This window comes from Macrosteles quadrilineatus, unplaced genomic scaffold (genome assembly GCF_028750875.1).
Source record: "Macrosteles quadrilineatus isolate MER2022 unplaced genomic scaffold, UCM_ALF_1.0 Scaffold_2__2_contigs__length_208266976, whole genome shotgun sequence".
NCBI classification, from domain to species: domain Eukaryota; kingdom Metazoa; phylum Arthropoda; class Insecta; order Hemiptera; family Cicadellidae; genus Macrosteles; species Macrosteles quadrilineatus.
In genome coordinates, this window is record NW_026542595.1 from 167743631 (window position 1) to 167767104 (window position 23474).

The 23474-nt window shown below is 38.1% G+C and overlaps 1 protein-coding gene across 6 annotated transcripts in view; it reads left to right on the forward strand.

Moving 5' to 3' along the window:
* The window catches only part of LOC128985864 (four and a half LIM domains protein 2), a 316238-nt gene that overhangs the window by 246171 nt on the left and 46593 nt on the right, over positions 1-23474 (forward strand). For 5 of the 6 annotated variants that reach the window (XM_054405812.1, XM_054405813.1, XM_054405810.1 and 2 more), the window contains 2 exons: positions 17891-18091; positions 19207-19381. In XM_054405812.1, coding sequence (XP_054261787.1) covers positions 17891-18091; positions 19207-19381 — 376 coding nt within the window. The remainder of the gene's footprint in view (positions 1-17890; positions 18092-19206; positions 19382-23474) is intronic. The other variant, XM_054405814.1, reaches the window with a different exon arrangement.

Consider the following 23474-nt stretch of genomic DNA (forward strand, 5'->3'; position numbering starts at 1 on the left):
TGGTATAACCCCTTCAAGTAGATGCAATTTTATTTTAATTAAATCTATATTCAAATATCATAAACTTATTCAAGCATTCTAATATTCATTGAAAATCAGCCTAGTATTAATAGTCCTACTTCCACACTCTTCTCCTTGTGTTGGATTAATAATTGCCTACATTTATACACAGCTTCAATGATTATAATTAGTGGAATTCGTATTTTGAGATCCTCTACATCTACAGATTTTGAGTATTATACACCCAGTGGAGGATCCCTGTAAAACTTTTGTAAAAATACTTTATGAAAAGCAAACTTTATAGCAATTATTAATTAATATTTTAGTGTATAGTCTTTCCTTGTAAGGGTTTGGAATTACAATCTGCTTGCTGTGTATTCTGATTACACTCTAAATTTCCTATTGAAATCAGTCAATTTAATTACCAATCATAAACGTTTTGAGAGGTTATCTGTACATACAAATTATTTCGTTTTCTAGCTTAGTTTGTTTACCTAATGATGCAATATGAGGAAACATATAATTCACCGCACGGGCAAAAAGTGTCTTTCTAACCCTCACTCATTTTCCTACCTCGGCTTTACGTCGATCGTTAACTTGACCTCAGGTCAAAAAGATCCACTTTAGGCCCTAGTGATGAATATACTATTTCGAACCAGATGTTCACAATCCCTGTTTATCCCTTTTAGTCTTAAAATATCCCACAGTCAGGGTGCAAATACCACAGTGTTCGTACTTAGTGTTTGTTAATTGTTGTTATTCAACCCCAACCCTTCATTAAGCACAAAGCAGCCCTGTTTACAGCTCCCGCTTTTGTCCAAATTCTCCTCCATGTCTCACCAAGTAACAACCAACGACAAACAAGGGTTTAATGAGACTTTGTCTACGTGGCGTTAACTTTGAACAGATGATTATGAACCTAACGACGGTTACGTAATTTTGGACGCCTCCTGCCCCATTAGCGCTATTTCTATTCATCTTGTTACAATGTAGATTTTTATTATTTTCGGAGAAGGAAGTAAATTAATGAGTAGTTTCCGTCATAGAAAATATATTTCACGCTGTTACAAATTCATTTTCTTGATTATAGGGTGGGGACAATAAATGATCGCTTAGGCTTGAGTGTCCGCGCTACATGGGAAAGTAGGTTATAAGCTACAGTGTAAATAAAAGTTTAAACGTTTTGTCCATATTCCTCTGCACTTCCTAATGATAATGTATTTTATTCAGAGTGTTTAAAAATATATTTTATTACACGTAAATTATTGCACCAGTGAATTCCACATATTGTTTAACGTTTTAAAATTGTATTTACCTTCTCCCTTTTTAATCGGCCAAGATTCACAGGTCGAAGCTGGACACCCTGTATACAATAGGAATAACAATAACAGGATCGTTTAAAGATTCTAGTAAATTGCCACTTTCATCCAGTAAATTACCGCAACCTTTAACCCGCGGTCAAATAGTTATAGTTTATCCAAATTAAATTTTTTTGTTTCCTGGTCAAATTCAAGGCGTAATCCATCAGAAAAAGTCGCCAACAAAATCCATAAATCAAATCGATAAAAATCTAGTTAATAGTCGAAACTAGTTGTAAAGCTGTGATCCAGTAAATGGCCAACTGTTTAAATTACTGTTATTTAATTTAGAGCTACCTATGAGGCTGAAATTTGGTACACCTATTCTTTGGGCATTAAATAGGAAAACTAAGTAGTTTTTATTCTGATCGGGCTTTCGGGCTAAGCCCCATTGGCTTTGGAGTTTCCCATGTTAACCTTATGATTTTTACCTGAAGGCAAGTGAGCGCACCGAACGAGCTCCAACCTAAAGGTGAGTGAGCGTAGCGAACGAACATCAACCAGGACGTGATTGAGCCATGCGAAGTTAAACGGGGCAAAGCCTGCGGGTACAGCTAGTTTCTAATATAAAAGTAACCTATCGTAAGCAGTATCCTACAAAAATCATACTAAACCAGTACAATTCGAATCACGAATGTGGATTGTGTGAGTCCAATTAAGTTCAATTTGTAAAGTAAATACTAAAACCCAATAAATGGAGCGAACTGTATATTCTATGCAAATATAAAATGTCTAATCCAGTTCATCCCGCTAAAATACCACTCTCTCTTTGCGTGACCTGGAATACATTTTTGAATTAATAGGTTCGGTCAACAACTCACTTTTATTGGTATCATCATTGTTCGTAGAAATCGTTGACCTCGTTAAGTTTCTAGAGTTGCAAATCGTTTCTCTTTTATTGTTTTAAAATGTAGTTGTTTTAAAGAGGGTATTGGCAATTATGTTATGTATTCTTATGATTTGTCAGCAATCAAATCATGAATTCATGCACAGCATGTATTTATTCATTCGGTACATGATTTTTATTACTTTTCCCTCAGTTATTCAGAAATAACAAAATTATTTTCAAAGACTTCAAAAAACTCATATTGGTTATTACGTTTGTCCCTCTAAGCCAAAGGATTGAGAAATGTCGAAAACAATAATTACAAGTATTTTCAACTGTTGCCCAATCATTGAACCCACACCGCAATCTACGGAGGGCCACTCTGGATAATGAACAATAATTTCCCCATCGGAGGTTTTGGCAGTTTTAATTCCTCGTTCAACGACGTCGTTCCTTTTTCGGTTTTGCGGAGGTTTGGCGATTCACCCACGCAGGAAACCTGACCGTCTTGTTTAATTATTCTTGTCTCCCGTTTGTATATCGCAAATCTTTTTTAACGAAACACGTGTAAATATTTGTTATAAAACGATAAAGCCAGCTGTTGACTGGTTATAATGTGCGCAAAACGAATCAGAATGTGACTGTTACCATCCTACAGATCAGCCTTGCTACGGTTACCATGGTTACCATAGGTTCTGGCACACACCGCTGGGAGTGCCGTGTAGTTTCGTAGCGCGTACGCCGTAACTACAAAGCGCTCCAAGTGGTGTGCGCCAGAACCTACAGGTAACCGGTATTGTCCTTACAATCTGCTGAAGACGATTAAAAAGAATTTTTAGAAATAAATGTCCGGCAAGTGCGTTGTTCATCGTTAGATAATTGATGATTTACTAACTCATTAACTATAACGATTCTATATAGAACAGTCTACTTGCAAGCTCTCAATTTTCCTCTAGTATTACTGTATAGCCGAAAAGTAAAGCGTACCATATTAAATGTACCGAGAGAAAGAGGCAAGTTAAAGAGTATTCAGCAATAGAGGAGTTTTTGTCATAATCGAAGAACTCAAGGGTTACTGGAAATAGGATCAACCCATTGTTGTTAGTTATTAATTAAACTCAGCTAACGTGATTTGTGTGCTTATAATTTATAATCATATCTAATGAATCGATTTCAACCAAGAATAATAAAACAAGAATATAATCTTATCCGTTCATAGATTTTAGTTTGTCCAAGAAATTGATTAAATATATTTTGGATGTGTTTTTTTCATAGTACTGTTTGTTATAAACTCCGTAGTCCAAAGCGATTATTTTTATTGGTACAAGAATAAATTTTATTTATATGATTTTCTTCACACGTGAAAATCATTGTATAAGCTACACATGGCATCTGTTGTAAACGCACAATTATTATCTTATTAATACTATACACTTTAAAGTGATACTAACAGTATAAACACATGGTTTAACTTATAAGCCTAACTAAACATAACTTCACAAGTTACTCATAATGTATTTAATATGTTCAGTTAATTTATCGAAAAAAGATAATTCGCTCGGCAAAACATGTTATTCATTTATACTCCCTAATGTTGTTTTACTTTATAATATTAAAAATAGCAATCTTATCTTCAAGTTTAACCTACGTTGGTTGATAATTGAGTTTATAGGTTTCAAACCCAACCTTAAAGATACACAATAAAAAGTTCAAAGTGCGTCGGAGTTGTTTGTAGGTCAGGTTCATAAATCTGCAAATCCTTTCCAAGAATATATCTCACAAAATCCTCAATTTTGTGTCGCAAATTTCTCCACGTCACTGGGGACGGTTTTGGTTTTATGTTTTCTCCGAAACCGTCTTGATATTGCTAGTGTTGGGATTATACTACCAATTTATTCTCATTTTGATTATAGGCTATCTAATGCATTCAAGATGACACAATTGTTATAGCACATGTTTTAGCATAGTTGTACTTTTAAAATTTATTGTTTGTTCTTCTTTGATGTATATTATATTTTGAGGTTTGTTTGACTGAATTGGAAAGTAATCTGTGATGTATTAAATAATACTTTGAACAGTGCAAGTATACTCATCAACCTCTTGCAAAATTCGAAGCCATTTTTGCCGTGTGTTTCATACTATATTGACCACGTAGAGTGGATGTTTTTTTCTCTTGTTTTAGGGTGGATTTTACAATTTGTTCTTTATAAAGGTCAATATGTTTATTGTGTTTGTAAATGAATTTAATATGTCTTTGTGAAATGTTCATTAAAATCTTAAATTTTCAATAATAGCCCACTAGTTAGTTAAGTAAGTGTCAATAATAGTCCAGTCAAGGAATGAGGTGTAGAGTGCGTGAGCAGGTAACTAAGCGATTCCTTCAGAAACTTGTTCAGGGGGCTTAGGGTGTTAACATACTGTTACAAGTCAGGAGCCCCGCGCAACAATAGCCAGGCGCCGTCTCCAAAGGGTTGTTTGTTTACACGGGTTTCTTCGAACACACCACTGATAGACAATAGACCCATGTCAACGGACTACCTCAATAGGGGCCCTAGAACCTTCTACACTTCTACGGCGTAAACACCTTTGTCTAGGCTACCAGGGGTCTCCAGAATGTTCCACGGCAAACTTATATAAGGGACCGTCTTCCGGCACACGGCAGTTGAGTTGAGCCTTCCGAGAATCGTCGCAGCAAGCGCCCGTCGGTGTTAGTGACCAGTGCTAGTGCTAGTGGCAGTGACAGTGTAGTGACAGTGTAGTGACAGTGTTGTAACAGAAGTAGTGATAAATCCTGTAGAGGCTAGCTGTAAGTAGAACCATTGTAAATTAGAATAGGCTTTAGCTAGGTTTAGATAGGGTTAGTTAGGTGTTAGGTAATTCTAATATTTGTAAATAAAGAGTAAATAGTGTAAATAAATAGTTAATATAAAATCGCCAAGTTTTTATTGTAAAGAACCCGTTAAGCCCGCAACAATTGGTGTCAGAAAGCGGCATTATTTTGGCGATTTTAATTGTAAAATATTGAGTTTAATTTTAGTTGTATTAGATAATATTAGTAATTTTTGTCGTAAATTTGTTTACTAAGAAAAAAAATCATTTATTATTTTAATTGTTTTGCATAAAAATGGCTTTCAAAGGTGTGAAACTTGACGAGTTAAAAGTAGCTGATCTTAGGAGAGAATTAGAAGAACGAGATCTTGATACTAGTGGAACTAAATCAGCCCTTCAGGCACGCCTTAAACAAGCTTTAATTGATGCAGGTGAAGACCCAGATAACGTTTTATTTGAAATATCTGATATGAATAAAATGCTTAAGAACTTAGAGTCAAAAATGTCAAATCTAGAATCTAATATTGAGTCGAAAATGTCAGAAAATAGTAAAACATTGGAGTCAAAAATGTCAGAAACTAGTAAAACGTTAGAAAACCTAGAAGCTAATATTGAGTCTAAAATTTCAGAAAATAGCAAAACATTAGAGGCAAAAATGTCAAATGTAGAATCAAAAATGCTGAACAAATTAGATGAATATTCGAACAAAGTTGATAGTTTAGAAAGTAGAATGAATGAAATGGATGAGAAAATTAACTGTATAGAAAAAAATCTAGAAGAAAGGTTAGTTGATAAGCTTAGGCAGGAGATGGCTGCGTCAGGAAGCTTCACACCTGCGTCATCGGCTAGCACTGGCGAACTTCAGCATGAAAACGCCCTACAAACCGTCTCCAAGCCAGCGCCCACCATTGCTGCCGTTGCCCCTCAGAACATCGTTCCTCACTTCGATGGAAAAACCCCCTGGGAGGACTACATGCTTCTCTTCGAGACAGCGGCTATGGTCCATGGGTGGACAGAGGAAACAAAGGCTTCGACGCTGTGTCTTGCACTACGGGGCGATGCGTTAGCAGTTCTGCATGCTATGCCGATGGCGGAGCGGAAGAACTTCGCAGAATTAGTAAGAAGATTGGACATGCGCTTTGGACATCGACATATGGACCAGCTCTACCGATCACAGCTGCGGAACCGGATCCAGAAGCCCAGCGAGTCACTCCAGGAGTTTGAAGCCGACATTGCTCGCCTGGTTAGAAACGCCTATCCATCGGTCACGGATGATGTCTACGAGAGTTTGGCGGTGGATAAATTCCTAGATGGCCTACGTGAACCTGAGACTCAACAGGCAGTGAAGCTCGCCAGACCAAAGACCCTGAGTGACGCACTGACACAGGCACTGGAGTTCGAGGCTGTGCGACAGTCGGTGAGGGGCCAGGCTCGAGTCCGCGTGGCAGACGTAGAACCTACAACTCCACTGGACATCGAGGAGCTAGTAAAGAGAGTGCTGGAGGCACTAAAAACTCGTCGCCGGCAGATACGCTGTTGGAGCTGCGGACAGATGGGACATCCCCGAAGTAAATGTCCTTCGACCACATCAGAACCGAAGCAGGAAAACTAAGGAGGGTTGATGGAAAGGGGCAACCGTCAGCCCGCGATTGGAAAGCCCCGAGGAAAAGTGTTAAAGTTGCTTCACTGGGAAGTCAGTCGAGCAGTTTCTACGTCGACGGAAAGGTGAACGGGCGTCTCCAAAGCTGTCTTCTGGACACCGGGGCGACTATGACCATCCTGAATCCAAACACTGTGTCGACGGAAGATATTTCACCAACATCATGGTCTCTACGTACAGCTACAGGTCAGCTGGCTCAGGTCTATGGGCAGACGGTTGCTACCTTCCACATCGGCGGCTGCGTGTTTCAACACTGCGCACTTGTTGCCGACATAGACGAGGACGTGATTTTGGGAACCGATATAATGGTGAAGTTCGGACTGAAGTTGGACATGTCAAGAGGATTAGTGACTTTCGGAGATGAAGATGTCATACTTCGGCGTGGAAAGGATATCTCTGCACGTGTCCTTTTACTGGAAGACACAACGCTACCAGCACGCAGCCAAGTCATCGTTCGAACTACTGTCGAAGGAGATTGGACTAGTGGGCAAAGTGTTCTTCTGGAGCCAGGAAGTGACAGTGAATTCCAGCTCGGACGTGGTGTTTTTGTCGCCAGATCCTTATTTAACTTAGGTCATGAAAATCCGGTGCAACTGATGAACTTGAATGGTTTTCCTGTTACAATAAAAAGAGGAGTAACGATCGGAACGTGCGTGGCTGCTAATTCGGTGGTACGTCAATTAAAATCATGTCCGCCATCTCCAAATGGATTGCCGAAGGAGCTGGAAGATTTCGTGGAGAGCACCTGTCAGGAGCTGACGCATCAACAAAGTGCAAAAATAAAGGACTTTATTACCAGATGGCAAGATGTCTTTGAGTACGGAAATGGCCCTAGAGGAAGGACGAATATAGTACAACACAAGATAGACACCGGAGATGCAAAACCCATACGTCAGGCCCCTAGACGACTCCCGCTGGCAAAACGTGACGAAGCCGAGAGAATCATAAAGGAGATGGAAGCGGATGGTGTCATAGAGCCTTCTAGCAGCCCTTGGGTGTCACCTGTGGTACTAGTGAAAAAGAAAGACGGTTCAACAAGATTTTGCGTAGACTACCGCCTTCTCAACAATGTCACCAAGAAAGACAGCTACCCTCTCCCCAGGATTGATGACACACTCGACACTCTGGGAGGATGTCAAATATTCTCAACTTTGGATCTGAGAAGGGGCTACTGGCAGGTCGGGCTCGCTCCTGAGGACAAGGAGAAGACGGCGTTCTCTATTGGGACAGGACTTTGGCAATTCACTGTGCTGCCTTTTGGACTTTGCAACGCCCCTGCTACTTTCGAAAGGCTTATGGAGAACGTCCTCAGGGGATTGTCATGGGAGACATGCCTGGTTTACTTGGATGACATTATCGTCTTAGGCAAATCCTTCGAAGACCACCTGAAGAACCTAGAGAATGTCTTCATGCGACTGCGGATGGCTAATCTCAAGTTGAACCCCAAGAAGTGCAACTTGTTCCGCAAACAGGTTAATTACCTCGGCCATGTTGTATCAGACAAAGGAGTATCTGTGGACCCGGAGAAGATCAGAGCTATCACTGATTGGCCAATACCTCAGGATAAACACCAAGTTAGGAGCTTCCTTGGGCTGTGTGCTTACTACAGGAAATTTGTTAAGGGATTTGCTAATATTGCAAAACCACTAACCAAGTTGACCGAAGACAAGAGGACCTTTGTTTGGGATAACGACTGCGAGGAAGCTTTCGAAGAGCTGAAGACTAAATTATGCAGCGCACCCATATTGAGCTACCCACGATCCGACGGAAAGTTCATATTAGACACGGACGCCAGCAATACGGCCATTGGAGGAGTTCTTTCTCAGCTCCAGGATGGAGAAGAACATGTGATCGCATACTTCAGTAAGGTCCTGTCAGCACCTGAGCGTAATTACTGTGTCACCAGGAGGGAGCTTCTCGCAGTGGTTAAGTCCATAGAACACTTTCATAAATATCTGTACGGAAGAAGGTTTCTCTTGAGAACGGACCATGCCGCACTGATGTGGTTGCTAAGATTTAAGTCTCCAGAAGGACAGGTTGCAAGATGGTTAGAAAGGTTACAAGAATATGACTTCGAATCAATCCATCGTGCGGGACCGAGCCACAGGAACGCAGATGCACTATCTAGAAGACCGTGCGGGGACAACTGCATGCACTGCACACGCAAGGAAGACAAAAGTGCATCAGTTCATCGTGTGACCGCCGTTGACGACGACTGGGACAGCAAGAAACTGTCAGAGGACCAGAAGGAAGACACAGACCTAAGACACGTCATGCAGTGGAAGATAAACGATAAAGGAAGACCGTCGTGGCAGGATATTGCTCCATTGTCTAAGAACGTCAAGACCTACTGGGCGCAGTGGAACTCGATTTTAATGGAAGAAGGAGTTTTGAAGCGAGTCGTCGAATCGGAGGAAGGAGGGCACCGAAAACTCCAACTATTAATCCCAAGGAAGAGGGTTCCTGAAGTGCTAAGGGAAGTGCACGATGGAATTTCTGGAGGCCATCTAGGGGTGCATCGTACACTGGTGAAAGTAAGGGAGCGCTTCTACTGGGCTAATCAGAAAGACGACGTCATAGACTGGTGCAGAAGGTGTGCGACCTGCGCAGCATCAAATGGCCCTGTCAACAAACGAAAAGCCCCTATGAGGAAATACAACGTAGGTGCCCCGTTTGAGCGCATCGCCATTGACGTAGCAGGACCGTTCCCCATGTCCGATTCTGGAAATAGATTTATTTTGGTTGCAATGGATTACTTCAGTAAATGGGTAGAGGCCTATGCATTGCCTAACCAGGAAGCGGTAACAGTTGCAGATATATTAATCAAGGAAATGGTGAGCAGATTTGGCGTCCCGCTCGAACTTCATTCTGACCAAGGAAGAAATTTTGAGTCAGCGGTATTCTCTAGAATGTGTGAAGTTCTTGGTATCCGGAAGACTCGAACAACACCTCTTCATCCACAGTCAGATGGCATGGTAGAGCGCATGAACAGGACGATGGGGAGATACCTGTCAAAAGTTGTCTCCGATCATCAGCGGGACTGGGACCAATACCTGCACCTGTTCCTACTTGCGTATAGGAGTTCGGTCAACGAAACCACCGGCCAGACTCCAGCCAACGTAGTTTTCGGCCGAGAGCTCCGTCTTCCATGCGACCTGCAGTATGGTTTGAAGCCAGATGAATGTGTGGTTGGCGAGGATTACGTATCCAATCTGCGGAAGAGGATGGACGAGATACACGAGAAAGTCCGTCGCAACATATCTGGAGCAAGCGACAGGATGAAGGAGAGGTACGACGTGAAAGCCGAGAAAGGAGGGTTCACACCTGGAGACCTTGTGTGGCTTCACAACCCCCGAAGGCGTCGTGGATATTCGCCAAAACTCCAGAACTCGTGGGAAGGACCTTATGAAGTTATTTCCCGTCTAAATGACGTCATCTACCGGATTAAGAAGCAACCAAATGCCAAACCCAAAATAGTCAATTTCAACAGGCTTGCACCCTACAAAGGAGATCACGGCCAACAAGATGAACAACAAGCTCGCAACATCTCAACCGAACCAAGAGACGTCGTGCCCGATGAACGTGGAAAGGCGGAATTGAAACTGTTATATAAGGACCTCTTCACCTTGCCAGTGGATTATGCCTTGGCCCACTGCGTAGCAGAAGACCTGAGAGCGTCGCGAGGTATAGCCACAGTCTTCAGGAAAAAGTTTGGTGGGACTGAAGATCTTGAGCGTCAGAGACCCGCCATTGGCACCACCCTTCACCTGCAGCGCAATGGACAGCATTTGTTCTACCTCGTTACGAAGGAAGCGTCAAGCCAGAAGCCCTCCTACAAATCGTTGAAGAAAAGCCTGCAAGACCTGCGAGACAAACTTCTTCAGTTTGGAATCAAAAAGCTTGCTATTCCAAGGCTGGGATGTGGTTACGACGGACTGGAATGGAAGACTGTAAGAAATATGGTGCAGGAACTTTTCGAGGACACTGGCATCGACATTGTGGTCTGCGTATTCAACCCGTGGGGGACCGGAAACATTGGTCCAGAAGATCTCAACCTTCGAGAGAAATCTGTTCTGGGGCAGAACAGTCTTAAGGAGGGGGTAGTGTTACAAGTCAGGAGCCCCGCGCAACAATAGCCAGGCGCCGTCTCCAAAGGGTTGTTTGTTTACACGGGTTTCTTCGAACACACCACTGATAGACAATAGACCCATGTCAACGGACTACCTCAATAGGGGCCCTAGAACCTTCTACACTTCTACGGCGTAAACACCTTTGTCTAGGCTACCAGGGGTCTCCAGAATGTTCCACGGCAAACTTATATAAGGGACCGTCTTCCGGCACACGGCAGTTGAGTTGAGCCTTCCGAGAATCGTCGCAGCAAGCGCCCGTCGGTGTTAGTGACCAGTGCTAGTGCTAGTGGCAGTGACAGTGTAGTGACAGTGTAGAGACAGTGTAGTGACAGTGTAGTGACAGTGTAGTGACAGTGTTGTAACAGAAGTAGTGATAAATCCTGTAGAGGCTAGCTGTAAGTAGAACCATTGTAAATTAGAATAGGCTTTAGCTAGGTTTAGATAGGGTTAGTTAGGTGTTAGGTAATTCTAATATTTGTAAATAAAGAGTAAATAGTGTAAATAAATAGTTAATATAAAATCGCCAAGTTTTTATTGTAAAGAACCCGTTAAGCCCGCAACAATACCAAAAGTCCTGACTCCTAGGTGGTGAGCCAGGGGGTGGAGAGGGGAAAAAGGGGGGGGGGAGAAAGGTACGCATTTTGGGTTTTTTGATTATATCTCGAAAACTATCAACTTTTTGTATACTATAGTAAATTATAAAATTGAAGAAGACTAAATTTTCTACAAGAAAAGTATATAATGTGTTTATTTTGGTTCAACAGATTACGAGTTATAACTTATTTAATTGATATCTTATAAAAATCTTCTTCCATAAGAAATACATGTAAATTAGTATGCGAAATGGGGCGAATCCTATCCGCCCAAAGGAAATATAAATGATATTCTGGAAATCTTTACAAAATTTCCAGTAATTTGACACTTTAATCATTAAAATTGATCCAAAATTAAGGCGAGGGCGAGGTAACAAAATTTCGAGTTTTGGTGTTTTTTTTATTGGAAATATAAAAAAAGCCTTAAATCACCCCATTTTTAAACGCTCACCCTCGCTTTAATTTTTGACAAAATTTCATGATTTAAGTGTCAAATTACTGGAAATTTTGTCAATATTTCCAGAATATCAGTTATATTTCCTTTGGGCGGATAGGATTCGCCCCATTTCGCATACTAATTTACATGTATTTCTTATGGAAGGAGTATTTTAATAAGATATCAATTAAATAAGTTATAACTCGTAATCTGTTGAACCAAAATAAACACATTATATACTTTTCTTGTAGAAAATTTAATCTTCTTCAATTTTATAATTTACTATAGTATACAAAAAGTTGATAGTTTTCGAGATATAATCAAAAAACCCAAAATGCGTACCTTTTCCCCCCCCTTTTTCCCCCTCCACCCCCTGGCTCACCACCTAGGAGTCAGGACTTTTGGTATGTTAACACCCTAAGCCCCCTGAACAAGTTTCTGAAGGAATCGCTTAGTTACCTGCTCACGCACTCTACACCTACTTTTGGATCATTCATTGACTGGACTATAAAACATACTTTAATTTGTAAATACGATGAATCGTGGAAGCCAGCTTTGGGGAACAGATACAAAACCTATAGAACAAGATATTCTATATTATGTATTTCAGAAAATTAGCATAAAAAGAATTTCATTTGCGCAACAGTAAACATCTAACTACCAATCTTTTCTACAAAAATACACACGGCACTCGAAGGATATATTTTAACCGATTTATTGAAACACAATTTGATTAGAGTACGAAGCATTGTACAACATTGCACTTCAGCAATAATTACAAATGGTATTGTGCCGCTCCGCCCCAAGGGTTGGGTGGATTTCAAGGCCTTATCATTGCGGTCTTATCAACCTTATCAATTGTCAAGGTCGTGGCCTCGTCTTGTCATTATTCTGTTTTTCCAAGTCATGCAAACAATAATAATACAGCTACCGGGCAGTTTACTTTGGCCTACATGTTTGATTGACTCCTGTTCAACAATACAATACACTCCACAATACACTGAAATTAAAATGTATAATTATACATGTAGGTTTAATAATTCTTTTCTAACTAGAAACGTTATATGCTGACTCAGTCTTTAGGTAATTGGGTAAGCCTATATTTCAAGCTCTGTCTGGCAGGCCATTTATTTTTTATACAAAAGACGTGATTGGTTTTGTCTGTACAACAATTTCAACTAAAAAGAAAGTTAAAAGTTAGAGTTAAAACTGAATTCAACATCGCTTTATGAAGACTTCACCGATGTTTTATTATTTCTTGTAATGTGATGTAACGAATTACTCACAACACGTAAGGAAGATTATACCGACACATTATATTTTTTTTTACTTTAACCTAAGTTTAAATTGTCTATTATCTGTTGGGAATTTCATTGGAAGGGAATGACCTGAAATTGGATTTAGGGATTCACTTAAACATGTTCAGTTGAATATGTAAATCTCGCTTTTGCAATACGATTCCTTCTCACACTATCATTTTTCACAGAACTGTTTTATCAACCAATAATGTTTAACTGTTAAGCAAATTTACAATATAATTCCAAACCATCTCCATGGCCTTTCCGGTGACTTTAGCCAGTTTATTTTGAAAAATTATCCAACCACGAGATTTAATACGAATCCATTTTTTAGCTTTTTTTAGTTTTACGAAACTGTTTAGAACTGGAGTTAACAGTAATTATTCCATAGCAAGCTTAAAGATAGAAATTACAAGACTTGTGCATTTTCCAGCACTTTAAGACAACCTTTTGTGTTAGGGGAAGTTCAAATGACAAACATTTTCCTTATAACGACAAGGGTATTTGAAATTAAAATTGAATTTGATAACGGTTTCATAAACTCTAATAGATTGTATGTACATGACACCCCAATCTGCTCTTTAACCCCCTTCCCTGTGTTGTTCTCCCTCTTAAAATCAGCTTTTTAATTTTTCTATAAGTTCAAGTCAAAGCCTTACTGCTATCGTAACTGCGCTAAAACTCATTTCAACCTTGCATTTAAATTATATGTCAACTTATATAATAATGCCAAACATTTTATTAATTGCAACTTAGTCTACATTTTTTTGCTAGCCTCAGACACCTTAGGCGGGTTACACACCGGTATCGCGATATGATGTCGCCGATATTTCTGATGTCGCGGAAATGATGTCTGCGACATGTAATAAAATGCAACCATGAGAAGAGGCACGTGCTGGCGACATGAAAATGAAGGAATCACAACATTCATCAGTTTAAATAATGTCATCGTCAGAAGAAGATGATATGTTGCTGCTGTTGTTCTTTCTACAAAAACATTAAAGATAACTTCATGGTAATTTTTCCAAAATACATTGTAATTAATTGTATCTATTACAGTACTTACGTAATTTCCTTATGGTGTCAATTGAAGTATTATAATATCACAATACTACATTCCACACCATAAGGCAATAAAGTAAGTAAAAAAGCGCCAAAACTACTAGAAACGTGTTCTGCGCATGCGCGGGCCCAAGAGACACGAGACATGTCTGTCCAAACACCGACCGGTTGGTTCGCTCGAGACACGCGTCTGCGACACGAGTAGCAGGCAACGCGTCTGCGACACTGGTGTGTAAAGCTCCATAAGTTAACATAGGTTGGTTTTCGAGGGGCATGTCGCGGACACGAAAAATATCGGCGACATCATATCCGCGATACCGGTGTGTAACCCGCCATTGTCAAACTCGATCAACACATTTTATTTCTGGTGACAGAATTATTTATGTAAGTATGCAGCTGCAAATAGCCTGACCATTGACAGATGCACACAACAATATCGTCTGCTCAAACAACAGAGTTTCAACCAAGGAAATCCGTGTTAGCTTGGTGAACCGTGAAAATAATTCAAATCACCATTCACCAATGCAACAAATTGGATTAGAATTATGATAATCGCTTAGAATAGATTATTTATAGAGCTAAGAGGAATTGTTATGAATAGTTTATCAGTGTTTTTGAATCGTTAGATAAATCTATGGTCATCGTAATTTCTCATAACATTTCGATTTAGAGTTGTTGTTTTTTTTATTATTTAATTGATATCAGTAGTCTTGTAAACTTTTTAATGACAATAGTATTAGTTTTTTATATATTATAACGCATGATTGTATTTGAACAGTAGGGTGTAAATATGTTTTCGAATCAGTATTCGAAGTATTTGTTTGAAATCCGTTATGAAGTTTAAAGTTAAACTACAAGTGAGAGATGTCATTGCACTTTGACCTTTGGAGCAGAATGTTACTTGGTAGACATTAGCGTCATACTGTTTACAAAGTATGAAGGTACATTTCATATTGGTTTACAGTTTAAATTCTGTAGTAAATAGACGATTTGCCCCGTAAAGATTCTGTTATAAATTGCATATAACCTTTTGATATTTAGAACAAAGTAAATAGAACCACGCATGTTGCTAAACAAACATCAAGATAGACATTGCTGGGTTCTGTGTATAAAACAGACAGTACAATTCTGGAATTAAACCCTTTGTGGATTGCAGGGAGGAGTGACCACACTTTAATCATCTAATGGGTTGGGAAGGGCGAAGTAAAATGTGCCGTGCATCCAGGTCTAGGTCTGGGTGTGGGTTATCTTTATCACGACCACAAAACGCAAACCAACATTCACTAGAAAATATAAAATTTATAGCTATTTTTCTCGGAATCAAGTATATTATTAATTGATAACGGCATTCACAGTCTTTGTATAATGAATACCATGGTCCTATATACAACGTTAAGTATAATCACGTTATTATAAATTAATACGAAAGTAATTGCCGTATAATCAGTAAGCTATATAACATAAATCAATGCGCTTTGAAGCTTTAAAAGTCAGTTATTCGAAAACTGGAAGAGGTTTTTTTTCTAATCTCCATCGAGCAAGATATTTCATTTGATGTCTGGTATGTGTAAATATTTATGCTTAAGTGTTTAAAACTTACAGAAAAATAGCAAAAGAATACCTACGCTTAAATTTTACTAAATGTAGGTTAATACATTTTTCAACTACAATTTAATTCTGTCCAAGAGAAATTCAAGTTTACGAAAATATCTACTAAACGTGTCTCTCCCTTTGTCGTAAGAGAGTGCTGGGGTTCAAAAATCTGGTTTAACATGGTATTCGTTTGAAAAACTGCATACAACCTAAGTACTAACGAAACAATTACATATATAAATTACATTTCAATTCACAACCTTTAAGTTATATTTTGTGCTTTTGTGTAACATAAAATACAATTGCACAATACCTAACTTGCCATTGTATACTTTTGAATGAACTTTTTGACTTAAATCACCCTTATTTTCGGCATGAAGGTAAACAATATGATAATAATTTGCAATTGGATTATATGGTATCTTAAGTGTTGTTTAACTAATTAAATTAATTTGCTTCTTGATATTGTTAGTTGCTTTTGTCTTCATTAAGTTTAATATTTTTCACTTAAAATATATTATATATTTCTAATTACTGTTACCGACCAGATGAAATAAGTATTATCAATGGTTCTAATTTTGCAAAAGTGACCTTACATGTTTTATCTCATTGACCTATTTATTATTAATAACCTTCGCATGTTCGTAGTCAACTTTTACACTTTGCATGTATATTGTAACCTTTCTTGACTTTTTCGCAAGAATTAAACATAGGTTCAGTCTGTTTTCTCTCCTTGTATTAAATTCGCGTATGCGTGACCTGTTCCAGCCGAATTGTGTCTGATGGCATTCAAAGTCACGTGCTCCATCGCCTCAATAACAGCTGATTTGGTGGAACCTGTAATCAGCTGTCGCAACTAAAATGACATCATTCAAGGCCATCTTAATATCATATGGTTATTAGAACGGAATTAAAAGTATTAATTATTTGTAATTCAAGTTTTTTATGTGGAAATAGTTATTATTATTTCATATTAAATTACTTATATCATTCGAATACTCCGCAATTGAACCGATTTTGATTCGTAGACACAAAATTTAGATGAAATCCCCGGAGAATGGGAAATACAAGTTTAACACAATTTAACAATATTTATTGGTTACTATGTCAAGTAATTTAAAATACACAAAGGTTTATCACACTTCCACTGCGTCTATTCAAATCTTTGTTGAATATTTGATTTTCCCTGCGCTATCTTAAAACGGGTTGTAGTACATTTGATATATAACAAATGCCACCTCTAAAGGACATCACTTTATGAATGAACCAACCATTGGGCGTATTGCTGTATTCCAGCCGGAGAAAAATAGTTTATATAGGTGTTATAATTTCCATAGTTATTCGTTCCTTTCCGGTTATAACTTCTCGGACCTAATACATATATAAGTATTTGTATTGCAAAATATGTCACAAGAAACAACAGCCCAATCCCTACTACTGTCTCTATGAAATGAAATGAATTCTTCTTTATTGAGGTAATTTTAGGACCTCATGATCCTTTCTTACAGTTAACCTCTTCTTAGTTAGCCTTTACGAACACTTTTGGCTATGTAAATATTCAAAATTCATTTCCAGATACTGTCTCAAGCCATTTTTGCTTTGATGATCCCTCGTGTACCTGACATAGTAAATTTGATCTAAATCGAGTTTCTTCTCAATTGCAGTTTATTAACAGCGGTGACTTTTGAGTTTGACTCCCTCCTTTCCTGTCCCTATGAAGCCCTTTTCCGTTACGAATGTACATTACACTTTTAACTTGATCAGCGTTGTAAAATGTACGGGTAGTTTTTTTCCGTAATACGTACGCATTAATAGTTATAGAATGCGGGTTCTGGCCCAAGATGAATCAGAGGGGGTACATGGTGTAGCATATCCTGTGGAGTTCAGTCTTTGCTTAGCTGATTTCCTACTTAACCTGAAATTTCACATTATTTCCTCCATTTATGTTGGTTTTCAGCTGTGATTCGACATTTTTATCCTTCTCTACCCCTAACCCATTTGGCACTCAAATTCACAGTACATCAACAACCACATTGTCAACCCACTATTTGCTGGGTTCCCATGTATCATGCTCTGGCCTACAGTATGTTTCTTTTCTGTTGCAGTTGATTTTCAGCGGCGAGTACACCAAGGCGATGAACAAGGACTGGCACAGCGGCCACTTCTGCTGTTGGCAGTGCGATGAGAGTCTCACTGGACAACGCTACGTGCTGAGGGATGAACACCCTTACTGCGTCAAGTGCTACGAGAGCGTGTTCGCCAACGGCTGTGAGGAATGCAACAAGATTATCGGCATCGACTCTAAGGTATCAGACAACTTTCAAATTGGTTTTTAATTGTTTAGGAAATGGCGGAGATTATTTTTATCACGATCATAGATAACGTTTAAGGATTTGGAATATGATAGAGTTTTACGCAATACCTAATAAGTTGGTTCACGAACCAAGTCAGAAGGATACATTTGAATCTGTACTTCGAGTTCACCATTTGGCAAGCATGATGATAAAATATTGATGGTTTACAAACGCAAATTAAACTTAACCTAGCTTTGACCTCATCTTCCCGTCACCAATGAACTGTGCTTTGACCTGAAAACAAAGAAAATTACCGTTACGACTTATCATATGGGCAAGCCAGTTGTGACCTCTGTGGTAAGAAAAGCTGGTGACCGGTCACCAGCAATATCTGGTAGATCATCTTACCACTAATTTACAATGTTGGTACATGGCACAATTGTTAAATATATAGCTGTACCTCTAAGATAAACGAATGATACAACAAAGAAATGGAATCACTTCAATCAAACTTCACAATCACTTTACGTTGACAGCTTAAATAGTACTACCACTGGTTTGAAAACTTTATCCTAAAAATCCTAAAAATCTCCTTTGGCTGAAAAAGTTATTTGTGCAACTAGTGTGCGAAGTGGCACTTTGCTGCACACGAAAGAAATGTTTACGCACGAGTCGTAGGCGAGTGTGGAAAGTTTCTCGAGTGCAGCAAAAGCAATTTGCACACGCGTTACACATTATATTTTCCTACTGTTATTACAAAGGATATAAATAATTAGTCTTTTAAACACCAACCAACACGGTTTAGGTTAGCTTAAATCCAAACGTTGAACGAAATGGGAAACACTGCACCGATTGTAGTCGTAGTATCTTTAAGTGTTACCAACTTATTTTCAAGCGTACACGGATTGCATGCCTAATAAAAGCACGCTGTTTTGTGAATTGTTTGTTTGGAATACTGGAGTGTGGAAAAAGAGTTGGAAAAAGAGTGCGCAAAAGTAAGTAAATGCAGCAATTGGCAACTTTCTGTACTATAATCAGTGCAAGGAAGCCCACTTTGTCAGGTGACTGTAGAAAAAAAAATCATTGGTATAATTTTTTATTTGAACATGTTTGCAACCGTGTTGCAGGATCTGTCGTACAAGGACAAGCACTGGCACGAGGCGTGTTTCCTGTGCAACAAGTGCCGCGTCTCTCTGGTGGACAAGCAGTTCGGCTCCAAGCTGGAGAAGATATTCTGCGGAAACTGCTACGACCAGCAGTTCGCCTCCCGCTGCGACGGCTGTGGCCAGATCTTCAAAGCTGGTGAGTTTTCTATTTTTGTATGCCATCCCTTTCCATCTTAGGACGCTATACTCTAGCCCTCAACCATTTTACATGCTACTTTGGACAAGGCTTTGAGCTTTAAGGAATTATCAACATGGATATAGTTATTTGTGTAACTAGTGGTGAAAGTGGCACTTTGCTGCACACGAGAGCAATGTTACGCACGAGCCGCAGGCGAGTGCGGAATGATCTCGAGTGCAGCAAAGGCCTTTTTCACTCGTGTTACACATTATATTTTTCCTACAGTCACTATAAAGCATATAAATAATTAGTCTTTCAAACACTATATCGTACAACACGTTTTTAGGTTCAGCTGGCAACACAAATGGTGCTTTAGAGAAAGTAGTACCCGCGGTCCGTATCACTCCGCTATTTTTCCTCGGCAAGAAATGTGCTCCGCGTTTTGAGAATGTAGTTCCGAATGTTTTTGTAATTTGAAGTGGTTTCCGCGCCTAAAAAAAATGCTTCAAAGGTATTTTCTTGTTTATTAAGATCTTAGGAATGTTTTAAAAACGTTTAAAAGAAAAGTTCAGAAATACCGAAACTATAAACACGAAATGACAGGTTAAATCGTAGTTATAATAGTCAATCAGCTGCTCATAGTATTATTATCTTTTAAGTGTTGCCAACCTATTTCCAAGCGTACACGGATTAGGTGCATAATAGAACCACGCTGTTTTGTGTTGTTTCGTTGGAATCCTGATGTGCGGCAAAGTATAAACCGTACGGCAAAGTATAAATATGCAGCAATTAGCAGCTTTCTGTACTATAAACAGTACAAGGAAGCCAACTTTGTCGGGTGACTGTAGGAAAAAGTCATTTGTGAACGGCGAGATTTTATCCCAGAACCTCCGGGACCGGAGCCTCGAGCTTTATGAGGTCAGTTCACTCTCTCAACGCTAATAAGTAACATATACAGTTGTGTTTTCATTGTAATATTTACTTGACTACAAAGTGGAAGTTACACATTTTAACTAAACTCAGAATGGCAATTTAAATATCACTTGAGCTTACACTCTCTGATCATAGAAGGATTTGAAAAAAAAAATATCCTTAGATTATCCGTTGATTATATAGGAAAATCTTTTTACAATGCTCACATAAAAAATGGAACTATAATGTCCCAATTTTCGCTCTTAGACTCTACTTGATCATCCCATGACTTCTCGCACATGCCTGAGACCCAAGAGGATGAGAAAATTCAAGGTTGAAAATGCTCAAACCTTCTCTCTTTAAGATCAAAAAAGTTTCAGCTTTTGCTGTATACGAACCATCCTAAAGTAGATATTGCAAACTGCAAGTAAACTTGATCATCTTACTGTCAAATTTGAAGCGATTCGATGCTGAAGTTTGGTTCATGTACGGTTATATTTACCAAGGAAGTTAGCAATTAATTTACCAGAAGATAGACAATAGTTTGTGAACATATTGTTATAAACATAAAGTAAATAATGAACAGCTTCTAAATATACCGGACGGACAAATATAAAACTGTATTAGCTAATCTGTTAGGATGATACATCGCTAAGTTTGTTTGATTAGTACACTAGCTACAAAGTGAGGTGGTTGAAAATGCTGTTTTCTTTGCAATATACCAAGTTCCCCATGTTTAACTAAAAGGGCTATTTTGGTAAGTAATTGCATCATCTTGACCCTATCAACTATCGTAATGTTAAAATTAAAATAGAAAAGGACTTAAATAGTTGAACACCCTTAAGATTCATTCAGGTAATATCGTTGGTTCGAATAGCTGACATTCAGCCAATGGTGCCAGTTATGTACAATTTTCCTTTTACTTTCATGGAAATTTCAGTTTAGAAGCTGAAATATTAATTGAAATCCATAAAGAACTCGCCTACGTTATTTTAGCAATCAGCATGGAAGAAGCAAGAAGCATGGAAGCCTTACTACGGAAGCCTTACTACGGAAGCCTTGATATTTCGAATTAACTGTTTCTGACACAACTGAGAAGCAATTTTAAAAATGTCAAACCTATAAGTATGAAAAAGAAGAACTTATTTGGTTCAAATAAGGTTCAACAATGAACATTTAAAACATTCATGTTTTGTCACATTCAGAAACAATCACATTTGTACATACATTTGTACGCGTGGGTAAAAAACCCCACCCCGTGTGTCATCTCTTATAGAGATTTGAATGCATATTTAATTACCAAGATCAAATTGGATATCGCCATGACAGCTTGAATTAGAAAATGTAATTAACCTTTTCGATTTCACTTTATTCTTTTCTGTGAATTCGGATATATCATCCATTGAAATAGAATCGCGACGTACGTCAGAGATTGTAAAAATATACAAAAGAAACACAAAAGTATTAAATGTCTGACGTGCGATTGGGTAAATGTCATAGGATTGTGAGCCGATTGCAATTTAATCACTCGCTTATTGAGAGCAACTGTTCTAAGAAAAATGCCGAAGTCTGGACCCTGGACAGGACGTTGTTATTGCTGACTTTATTACCAGACTATCGCGTCATTTATAGTTCCAGACTTTAATCGATCGTTTAAAAATATATTTTTACGTTCGCACTGTTTTTTCAGCTTACAGACATCTTGAGTGTTCGTAATCGAATGTAATGTTGATTCGTGAACATTTTATATCAGTAAACATTTTATGGATTAATCAATTTGTTGAATAAATGTTTCACTATGAATTAATTGAGAGATCGATAGTTAGTTTGATCTCTTTTTCGTCTAGCGCAAGTGAAATTTAGCAAAGACAAAATTTATAGATGTTCGAAAATAGAAAGCGGGTAAAAATGAAATTAATAATTCAAAAGCTTTGAGCTTCGAAAAAAAGTTTTAGCCTCAAGTTCATAATTTTTAAATATCCCGAAGCTGTATTTTTACATTACAAATCAGTGCTCTTAAAATTCGTAAATACAGTATGAGCATAATTTATCACTGGGGTGTTACACAACCAAAAGGATTTACGACAATTTAACTTTACCAACAAGTTATTTTAAATAAACCCGTCATGTAAAAATACATATACTGGATTTTAAAAAGCAGAATACAAACCGGTTAAAAATATTACATATTCTAAAATATATGCAAATGACAACAGAATTAACTTATTTGAAATGTAATTCTGTACGAGAATGATTAGAAGCATCGTTGAACGTTGAACTAATAATTAACACCGTATGTATTTTTTATTCTGTTGCATTTCACCCTGTAGAAAATTTAGAATAATATGTAACCAGTACACAAAATAATACTATAACTAATACATTTTTCAGAGCTTGAAGACCTGCTGAAAGAATACAAAATTACAATAACAATGAGACAATCTGCTTTTTCAACAAACATCAATCACAAAAAAAACGCATTTTTCTTTACCGATACTGTATAAACGATACAAAAATAGACACATTATTCTTTATAAGCCAGCAATTAAGATACATTACTCATAAATTTAGATATACTTTACTGTCAAAAAAACCAATACACAAAATGATACAATCTGCTCTACCGACATTCAACAATGCAATGAAAGAGCAGTCTGGCGGATATCTTGTGAACTATGCAGAGCTTCAAATGTGCTGGACTGAGTTTCAAAGCATGTTGTCTTGTTCTTACTGTATCGGCCTTTGAATGTTTCAATTACATTTAACGTGACCGTTGTTGTACCAAAACATGAAATAGGTAAATAAAATTTTACTTAACAATTTAATTTGAGTTGCTAGTTAAACTCCTGTGTACTACTCGCTCTTTTGCACTTTATACCATAAACCAACAAACAATATACAGCAATATAACGCATTTGGTGTTACGAAATCGTTTGTAGTTTCAAATGATTGTCGACTCTTTGATGTTTTAACAGCCTTGCCTAGGATATTGAAAACCTTGAGTAACAAAGGCTGGAGTAAAGCCAGACAATATTTAACACTTGAGTGTTTATACTTCAAGGTGTAAATTGTCACATAAGCTGCTAAAAGTGTTATAGGATTTCTTAAGTGCAGCAAATGCACTTTTGAAAACCCACGTCCATTATGAATACTTCTCCTATATTGGTTCATTTGTGTAACAATATCATTGTTTTCTTAA